Here is a 9,732-nt window from a genome sequence, read left to right as displayed (position 1 = left end):
CCTATGAGCTGGACACCCGGCGGCTGCCGCAGCAGACACGGCGTGGCTGGGAGAGGGAAGTAGCAGCTTTCATTCGCCGATTCAAGCAGCAGCAGCAGAGGCGCAGGCTGCAGCAGCAGCAGCAGCAGCAGCAGGGGCTGCTGCAACAGCAGCAGCGCGCGCAGGAACTGGAAGGTCCGACGATTCCAGGTGGCTCGGAGGCACAGTTCCTCGCTGCTGATGCTGCGCCTTCTGCTGCGGCTGCGACTGCTGCTGCTGGACCTGCTGCTGCTGGACCTGCAGCTGCTGCTGCTGCTGCACCGGCAGCAGCAGCAACGGACTGGGACGTGTGGGTCCATAACGAGTCCCTCGAGGCAGACGAGGCCTTCTCGCTTGTCAACGGAGAAGTTCATTTGCTGCTGCTGACGCTGCCGCTGCTGCTGCTGTACTTCGCGGTGTCTGTACACCTGGCGGCCCCGCCTTCGCCTGTCTTCCAGCTGCGCCAGAAGGCGCTGCTCCTGGGGGCGGTGGTGTGTCTTGCTGCATTTGCTGCTGCTGGCGGACTGCTGCTGTGTCACTTGGTGCTGCGGGTAGCAGTGACCCCGCTGCTGCTGCTCGTGCTGCACTTGCTGCTGGGGCTCGCAGTGCACCAGGCTGCGCACACGCTGCGCTGCTTGGCTGCGGGGCTGAAGCGCGTCTCTGCAGCGCAGCAGCAGCAGCAGCAGCTGCTGCTGCAGCAGCAGCAGAAACTGCGGCCACACCGGACGGGCCGGCTGCTGCGCGAGTCGCTGCAGGGCCGCAGCAGCAGAGGCGTGGACGAGCCGGCGCTGCTGCTGGGCAGCAGCAGCCGCCGCAGCAGCAGCAGCGGCGGCAGCGACAGCAGCAGGACCAGCAGCAGCAGCGTGAGCGAAGCTGGCTGGGAGGCGCAGCAAACTTGGAGTCTCGTGGATGAGGCGGAGCGGCAGCAGCAGCAGCTAGAAGAAACCCTCGCGGGCTGCATCTGCAGCAGCAGCGTGACAACTGCTGCTGGGATTTGCTGCCTCGTGGCAATGGGCACTTTCGACATTCCTGCTGTTTCCTCTTATTGCCATTCTGCTGCTTGTTGTCTTCTTTTTCTTCTTTTCTTTTATATTTATTTCTTTTGTCCCTTTCTTTTAGTTATTTACAGTCCCCATTTGCTGCCGGTGGTTCCACCCCGCTCGCCTCTGCAGCGCAGCAGCGGCAGCGCTGCAGCTGCAGCTGCAGCAGCTCTGCCGTCACCAGCAGCACCGAATGGTGCTGCTGCTGCTGCTGCCGACAAAGACCGAGTGGATGCGAAACCCAGTAAGGCGGAGGAGCTGCAGCAGCTGCAGCAGCAGCAGCAGCAGCTGCGCCTGCAGCAGCGACAGCTCCAACACCCGGAAACGAATGCAGAGGGCCGTTCACGAGGCCCATATGCAGCACCAGCAGCAGCTGCTGCTGCTGCTGGAGACGGTGTGGCCTCGAACGATTTCCCTGCAGCTGAGTCCAGCCCTACGTTCGGCAGCAGCAGCGAATCGGGGCAGCAGCAGCAGCAGGAGCTGCAGCTGAATGGCTCAATTAACTTTGCTCCCGGCGAGGATGTGCTGCAGCAGGACTGCGTGGAGCTGCAGCTCGAGCAGCAACCGCGGCAGAAGCAGCAGCAGCAACAGCAGCAGCAGCAGCAGCATTTCGAAGGCGAGATGCTGGTTTGGTCAGGTCCATCGCGTAGCTCCGATTTGGCTCTGCGGGGCAGCAGCAGCCCCACGAGCAGCAGCAGCAGCACAATGGCAGCAGCATGGGCTTCCCCTGTTTCTTCGGTTGGCGCGGCAGCTTCTTCCTTCGCTGCAGAAGCAGCAACAGGGCCAGCAGCAGCAGCAGCAGCAGCAGCGAGGAGGCAGAGCCAGCTGTGCGCAATGAGGTGTGCAGCAATTCGGGTGTCTCAACAGCTCCGTCGCTCCCTAGCCGAAATGCGGCAGTCCTTTTGGGGTCGATTGCTCTGCCATAAGACATACAGGTTTGCTGCTGCTCCTCTTGCTGCTGCTGCTGCAGTTGCTACTGTCGTTGCTGCTGCTTCATTCGCTGCAGCATTTACATCATTTCGTGACAGTGCTGCTCAGTGTGCTGTCACTGGCAGTGCTGCTGCTTCGGCTATTGAAGCATGCTGCTGGCGTTGCAGTTGTTGCAGTTGCTGCTGTTGCAGCTGTTGTTGCGGCAGCAGCAGCAGCTGCTGCTGCTGCTGTAGTCTCCTCGAGCTCTTTCTACTGCCTCGCACTCGACGCAGTTTGGCTCTGCGCAGCTGCAGTGGGCTTTCAGGAGATGCTGTGTGTGGCGTTTCTGCTGCTGCTGCTGCTGCTGCTGCTGCTGCAGGCTGCTGCTGCTGGGGATTCTGTGCGTGCTGTCTGTGAAGAGCTACAGCGAGCTGGTGCTGCTGCAGCCGGAGTTCGATTTGCTGCGCTACTTGCCGCCCGCCTCTTTGCTGCGGGGTTTCATAGGGGCAGTGCAGCAGCAGCAATCTTGGGGGGGAGCAGCACCTCTCCCGCTGCACCTGGTGCTGCGACCTGAGGTGTCTGTACACCTGAACGAAGCAGCAATGCGGGACAGAGTCAACCATTTAGTAGACGACATTATGAGGCTTCCAGAGGCAACGGTGAGCACTGCTTTGCTGAAGAAGAAGCAGCTGCAGCAGCAGCAGCTGCAGCAGCCGCAGCAGCAGCTACAGCAGCTGCAGCGGCTGCAGCAGTCGCTGCAGCGGGGATCGTAGGGCTAGCAGCAGCTGCAGCAGCAGCTGCTGCTGCTGAGGGCGTGTCTTCTGCTGCAAACGGCTCCGATACCAGAGAGTGCTGCGGCTGGCCTGAAAAAGCCATGCGTCGCTGATGTGTTTGCTGCTGCTGCTGCTGTTGCTGCTGCCACTAAACTCGCTTTTGTTGCTGCTGTGCTTGTTGCTGCTTGTGCGTTTGCTGGTGGTAGTGCTGGTGGTGGTCCTGGAGGGGCCTCTGTTGCTGCTGCTGCTGCCATTGTTGCTGAGGGCGCCTTTGCTGCTGCTTCTACTCCTGGTGCGAAGTCATCTGCTGCTGCTGCTGCTGCTGCGACTGCTGTGCTCAGGGGCCATTGCTCTCTTGGGTGTCGGACATCGAGCTGCACACGAACGGAACCGCAACAAGTGAGAAGCAGCTTTTGTGTCTCTCTTTGCCATGTCTCATGCCTTAAATTACTGCCTCTCTGCTGCAGCAGCTGCAGCAGCTGCAGCAGCAGTTTCCGTGGGTCTGCTGTTGCTGCAGTCCTGCGAGCGCTGGAGCTCCTCTGGTGGCTGCACTTTGCTGCAATGGTTTTGTGTCTGCTGCTGCTGGGCTGCATTGGCTCTCTTTGCAGAATCTATACACCTATATATATGTTTGCTTTGTATATATTGTATATAAATATATATATAAATATATAAATAAATAAATATATATATATAGAATAAGTGTATGTGCTGTACGTGGATTGGCCTTGCGGGTGCTGCGGCTGCTGTGGCTACGGCTGCTGCTGCTGCGGCTGCTGCTGCTGCGGCTGCTGCTGCCGCGGCTGCTGCTTCGGCTGCACTGGCGTCCATCTGGAGCCTTTGCTGCATGCGCGCGTGTCTGTTTGTCTTGCTGCTGCTGCTGCTGCCGCTGCCGGCCTCTCTGCTGCTGCCGATGCTGCTGCTGCTGGTGCTGCTGCTTGGGGGGCTAAGGGGGCTGGAAGTGTGGGGCGGTTGGGTGTACGTACAGCTGGGCCGCTGCTGGCGCCGCCTGCAGCAGCTTGCCCTTCTGCTGCTGCTCGGCCTTTCCCGTGGCAGTCTGCTGAGGCTTTCGCGCTGCAGCTGCGGCGGTGGTGCAGCGACGGCCACGAGACCCTCTGCAGCAGCAGCAGCCTGCAGCAGGGCGACACTGCAGCAGAGGCGCAGCAAAAGGCCCCCTGGCTGCACAATGTCACCCCCACACTTTACGATGGCTCTTTCATCAAAGTAAGAAGCTGCTGCTGTCCTCCGGGGTGTATGTACACCTGCTGCTTCCCACACCCCACAAGGCCCGCAGCCGCAGACAGCTGCTCCTTTGCTGCTGTGGGGTCCGCAGCAGCAGGTGTATGTACACCTGCTGCTGCGCACACCCCACAAGCCTTGAGGGCTTGCAGCGACAGAGAGCTGCCCCGCTGCTGCGGGGTGTATGTAGACCTGCTGCTGCTGCTGCGAGCACTGAGTGTACATACACCTGAGAATGGCCCGTGCGGGAGCCTCCGCTGCAGCAGAGAAAGACAGGGGATTAGAGCTCAAGTTTAGGGTTTAGGGTTTAGGGTTTAGTGGGGTTTGGGGGTAAGACAGCTGCGCCGCGTCTGCGTAGTTCTGCAGTTCTCTGGGGATGGCCGCCGCATTTTGACCTCCCGCATAACTATGTTCTTGCGCGTGGACCCCTTGAACAGCAGCAGCAGACCAAGCAGCAGCAGCGGCAGCAGCAGCAGCAGCAGCAGGCGCAGCAACGATGTCGTGCTGCAGCAGCTGCGGGCGCTGGAGCAAAAGCACTTCCCAGCGGGTGGGGTGTATCTACACGCGGCGTGGATGGAGGATGTGTACAGGCAGGTGGCGATTGAAGTTTTCAAATTACAATTTAAATAATAAATTGTAATTTAAATAGACAATTTAATCACAATTTACCATTTAAATATCTATTTTTGGTCTCCACAAATGAGCGCATTCACCAGCAGCAGCAGCAGCACCAGCAGCTTTCAGTGCTGCTGCTGCTGCTGCAGAGCTGGCAGCAGCAGGGAAGGGCAGCTGCGTACTTTTTGGCTGCGTCGAGCTGCGGTGTCTATACACCTGAGTTCTGTGGGGTGTTGCGGCTGCTGCAGAGACAGCTGGATCCTGCCTGCGGTGTATTCGCAAGTGCTGCTGGTTGCTGCCAGTCTTTTCCTGCTGCTGTCTTTCCTTTTGTCTCCCGTTGGTGCTGCAGTTGTTGCTGCGCTGCTGCTGCTGCAGGCCCTTTTTGTGGGCGGCCTCTTAAGCCTCTGCAGCATTCCTTTCGACGTCGTCACCCTCATGGTAAGCAGCGGACCCAGCTCCTCCTCACTCCGCAGCGAGCTGTGGCTAGCTAGCTAGCAGTGCCTAGCTGGCTAGCTGTGGCTAGCTAGCTAGCAGTGGCTAGCTGGCTAGCTGTGGCTAGCTAGCTAGCAGTGGCTAGCTGGCTAGCTGTGGCTAGCTAGCTGTCGTTAGCTAGCTGTCGTTAGCTGTGGCTGGCTAGCTGTGGCTAGCTAGGTGTCGTTAGCTAGCTGTCGTTAGCTGTGGCTGGCTAGCTGTGGCTGGCTAGCTGTGGCTGGCTAGCGGTGGCTGGCGAGCGGTGGCTAGCTAGCTGGCGAGCTGCTGCCCACCAGTGGCGAGCGGGCTGACTCGGGGCAAAAGGCTAGCCACAGGCCCAGCTAGCTAGCTGGCTAGCTAGCTAGCTAGCTAGCTGCTGAGTAGCTAGCTAGCTGACCAGGCAGATGCCCACTAGCTGGCGCCTCACCGTTCCCCAGCTCACCAGCTAGCCACCAGCCAGCCAGCTAGCCAGCTAGCCAGCTAGCCACCAGCGAGCAAGCTAGCCAGATAGCCCCCAGCTAGCCAGCCACGGCTGGCCAGCGAGCTAGCCAGCTAGCCACTTACTAGCTAGCTGGTGGGGCCGCGGGGAGTGCTGTGAGGCGCCGAGGTGTACGTACACTGCATGCATGCAGGCTCTGTTTGCGAGCGGCGCCTTGACAGTGGAGTACACAACTCTTGTGGTGTATGTACACCTGCGTGCGGCCCCGCTGTTTGCCTCTGCGCCGCTTCCCTCGCTCTCGCTGCTGTCCTCGCTGATGCAGCAGCACCAGCAGCAGCAGCTGCAGCAGCAGCAGCAGCAGCAGGAGCTGGCTTCTCCGCTAAGCACAGGAACTGAGATCTACAGAGCAGCAAGAGGCCTCGGGGTTTCCCCGCGGCCCTCGGGGCTTCCAGTGTCTTTGGCTGCGGCGCCTGCGTCCGCGCGCTGGCAGCAGCAGCAGCAGCAGCAGCAGGAGGCGTGCGCGAGCTGCGGCGAGCCAAGCGACTGCTGCGTCGTGCGCAGCAGCCCCACAGCAGCAACTGTGGAAGTGCTGCTGGCCGGACTTCACCGCCAAAAGCACCAGGGGCCTCTTTTGGCCTTTTTGGCTTCGCGAGAAGCAGCTCCAGCCATTTGCACTTCGGCTGTCTCGACACTGCTAGGTGGGCGCTGCTGCGGGCTCTCGGGTGTACGTACACCCCAGCAGCTAAACACCCCTCTGCTGCAGCGAAATCCCACACTGCTGCAGCGAAACGCCCCGCACTGCTGCAGCTAAACGCCCCACACTGCTGCTGCTAGACCCCACACTGCTGCTGCTGGACACCCCACACTGCTGCTTCTGGACACCCCACACTGCTGCTGCTAGACACCCCACACTGCTGCTGCTAGACACCCCACACAGGTGCGCATACACCCCATTCAGCTGCAGTTTCGCGCCCCACAAAGCTGCACACACACCCCACACAGCTGCATGTACACCCCACGCGGGTGTACCTACACGCCACACACAGCTAGCTGCAGCATGGGGGCCGCCAAGAGCACTTCAGACAAGGTTGAACTGCCCCTTTGCTGCTGCAGCTAGCTGCGCCCCACACGCAGTGTGGTGTACGTACACCTCGTTGTGAGCAGCACAGGGGGGCGCAGGAGCGAGGTGTACGTACACCGAAGCTCAGGCCGAGGTGGTGTGTGCGAGTGGTTTCTTTTTCAGGGATTTGTTTGCTTTTTTTCGCCAAGAGTGACGCATTTAGAGTTTTCTGTTTAGCTAATATGATCGTCGTTGCTGCTGCAGTGGTGGCTAGCTGCTGCTGCGCCCCGCTGCTCCTGGTGTACGTACAGCCCCTCATGACGCAGCTCAAGCCCCCCAAAGTGCCCTTGAGGGGTCTGCGGGGGCCCCCTTGCCCGCGAATGCACTCTCTAGACCCTAGGGGGGGCCCCCCAGGGGCCCCCGGGGACACCTGGGGGGCCCCCAGCGCGCAGGGGGCCCCCGGGGGCCCCCCAGGTACCCTAAACTGTGCAGCAGACGCAGTTTATTCTAACCAAATGCATGTTTGACTGACAGAGGCGGGGGCTGGGGTGTACGTACACCCCAATTCGTCTGTTTTAAGCCCGCACCGAGGTGCGCGCGCAACCCAGCCGCAGCTGCTGCAGCTGCTGTAGTGGCTGCAGCTGCTGCAGCAGCTGCTGCTGCAGCAGCAGCTGCTGCTGAGCTGCGTGCTGCACTGAAGTCACCGACCCAACTTCATTCGTTTCTGCGCCTCGGCAGCAGGCGGCCCTACTCGGCTGCGCGGGCTGAGCAGCAGCTAGGGTTTAGGGTTTTAGGCAGCTAGGGTTTAGGGTTTGAAGCCGCTAGGGTTTGGGGTTTGAAGCCGCTAGGGTTTAGGGTTAGCTGCTGCAGCTTGGCGCCGGCAGCTTGGGCCCCGCAGCGGCTGCCTCTTGCTGCAGCGGCTTGACGGGCTTAGCCAGCCCTGGCGGGCGGCTAGGGTTTAGGGTTTTGCTGCTAGGGTTTAGGGTTTAGCAGCCGCTGGGGTTTGGGGTTCAGCTACAGCATGAGGTCTATGCCCTCGTGCTGCCTCTTCGCGCTGGCTGGCGCTGCAGCTGCAGCGCAGCAGCAAACAGGAAGCAGCGCAGCAGCAAAGCAGGAAGCGGCGCAGCATCAGCAACGGCAGCTACCAGCAACACGCAGCAGCCGCAGCAGTAACAACAACAGAAGCAGCATCGAAGACAGCAGTAGCAACAGCAGCAGCAGCAGCAACAACAGTAACAGCAGGAGCAGCAGCACGAGCAGCAGGAGCAGCAGCAGGAGCAGCAGCAGGAGCAGCAGGAGCAGCAGCCGGTATACCTGGCTGCGGCGGCTCGTCAAAGAAAAGCATATCTGGGTGAGACGACGTGGCCACTGGTAGCCCAAAGGGTGCTCCTTGCTGCTGCTGCTGCTGCTGCTGCGCCCAATAGTCCATTTTGCCGTTGCTGCTGCTGCTGCTGCTGGATTCCCCAGTGGTCGACTGGTGGGGGGCTGCAGCAGCAGCAGCAGCAGGGCCAGCAGCAGGAACAGCAGCTGCGGCAGCTGGTGCTGCAGTTGCTGCCGGTGCTGCTGTGTCGCCTGTCCACGAGAGCCGCACGGCCTGCAGCAGCGAAACAGCAGCAGCAGCAAGAGCAGCAGCACAGAAGCAGCAGCAGCAGCAGCACAGCAGCAGCAGCAGCAGCACAGCAGCAGCAGCACAGCAGCAGCAGCACATGTAGCTCATGACCCTTAGACAACCGAAGCAAACAAAGACCAAATAGATTCAAAAAAAAGTTCAAAAGAAGTTTCAAAAGATAAAAAAAGATAAAATGGAAACTTAGGAGCTTCAAAAGAACTGAAAAGGAACTCAAGAGAATTCTTAAAGAAAAAAAGAATTTAAAAAGAACTTAAAAGGAAGCAAAAAGGAACTTAAAATGAACTAAAAAGGAGCCTAAAAGGAACCAAAAAGGGACTTAAAAAGAGGCAAAAAGGAACTTCAGAAAGTGACATAAAACGAACTAAAAAGGAGCTTTAAAAGAACTAAAAAGGAGCCCAAAAAGAGGAAAAAAGAAATTAAAAAAAAGCAAAAAGGAGACAAAGGGGAAATCAAAAGAGGGCCAAAAGAAGCCCCAAAAAAGGCCAAGTGAAGCACAACATGAAGCCAAAAGAGGCTTTAAAAGAGCTCAAAAAGAAACCGAAAGAGGCTTTAAAAGAGCTCAAAAAGAGGCCAAAAGAGGCACTAAAAGAGTTCAAAATGAGGCCAAAAGGAGCTCTAAAAGAGTTCAGAAACAGGCCAAAAGAAGCCGTAGAAGAGATCAAAAAGAGGAGCTCTAAAAGAGATCCATTAGAAATAAAAAAAAGGCTCAAAAAGAGGCCAAAAAAAGGCGAAAACAAGCACCAAAAGAGTTCAAAAGAAGGCAAAAAAGGACGAAAAAGAAGCCAAAAGGGAGCGAAAAAAGGCAGAAAGTGCCGAAACATCGCGGGAAAAAGTGGAAAAAAGAAGCCAAAAGAAGGCGAAAGAGAGGCTGAAAGAAAGCGGAAAAGAACGCCGAGGCTGCTGCCGAAAATTCTGGAAAAAAACATCCCAAAACGTCCGAAAAAACTAAAAAAAACAAACCTTCAAGAAAATTGGCCCTGCTGCTGCTGCTGCTGCCAACGGCTGCCCCTCGTCCCGCAAGTCTGCCCACAGCAGCGGCGCCAATTGCTGCTCCCCACAAAGCCCCAACTCGCCCCCGTCCGTCTTTATCCTGCAGCAGCAGCAGCAGCAGCAGCAGCAGCAGCAGCAGGTGAGGTGCAGCAGCAGGTGAGCAGCAGCAGCTGCAGGGGGAAGCAGCAGCGGCAGGCGAGCCGCAGAAGCAGCGGTAGCACGTTAGCGGCAGTAGCAGCGGCAGCAGCTTAGCAGCAGCAGCAGCAGGATGAGCAGCAGCAGCAGCAGGAGCAGCAGCAGGGGCCCGCAGCTAATAATGAAAAAAGACAAGAAGGAGATAAAGAAATTAAAAAATAGGAAACAGAAGTGGAGACAAAAAAGGAAAAAAGACAAAAAGAGATTTAAAAAAATAAAAAGGAAATAAAAAGAAATAAAAAAGAAATAAAGAAAAGACAAAAGAAGAGACCAAGACACGCAAAGCAGAAAGAGATGAAAAGAAAAAGGAAAAAAGAAAACTTAAGAGTAGCCTTGAAGGAGATTAGGAGGCA

At 57.9% G+C, this 9,732-nt stretch overlaps 1 protein-coding gene across 1 annotated transcript in view; it reads left to right on the top strand.

The window, feature by feature from the left end:
- ETH_00029455 (Niemann-Pick type C1 disease protein/ patched like cholesterol transporter of the SecD family, 12 transmembrane domain, related, related) overlaps positions 1–8,283 on the top strand; it is a gene marked incomplete at both ends in the record, with an annotated part of 11,395 nt that extends 3,112 nt beyond the window's left edge. The window contains 9 exons of the mRNA XM_013374321.1: positions 1–1,993; positions 2,347–2,626; positions 3,082–3,139; positions 3,729–3,964; positions 4,346–4,569; positions 4,843–5,032; positions 5,698–6,202; positions 7,641–7,915; positions 8,032–8,283. The exon at positions 1–1,993 is cut by the window's left edge and continues 210 nt beyond it. Coding sequence (XP_013229775.1) covers positions 1–1,993; positions 2,347–2,626; positions 3,082–3,139; positions 3,729–3,964; positions 4,346–4,569; positions 4,843–5,032; positions 5,698–6,202; positions 7,641–7,915; positions 8,032–8,283 — 4,013 coding nt within the window. The remainder of the gene's footprint in view (positions 1,994–2,346; positions 2,627–3,081; positions 3,140–3,728; positions 3,965–4,345; positions 4,570–4,842; positions 5,033–5,697; positions 6,203–7,640; positions 7,916–8,031) is intronic.
- Between the last annotated feature and the right edge of the window lie 1,449 nt (positions 8,284–9,732).

Source organism: Eimeria tenella, genomic scaffold (genome assembly GCF_000499545.2).
Source record: "Eimeria tenella Houghton genomic scaffold, Eth_scaff2, whole genome shotgun sequence".
In the NCBI taxonomy this organism is placed as follows: domain Eukaryota; phylum Apicomplexa; class Conoidasida; order Eucoccidiorida; family Eimeriidae; genus Eimeria; species Eimeria tenella.
The sequence above is the reverse complement of the archived record's forward strand: the minus strand, read 5'-3'. Positions and strand labels throughout refer to the sequence as shown.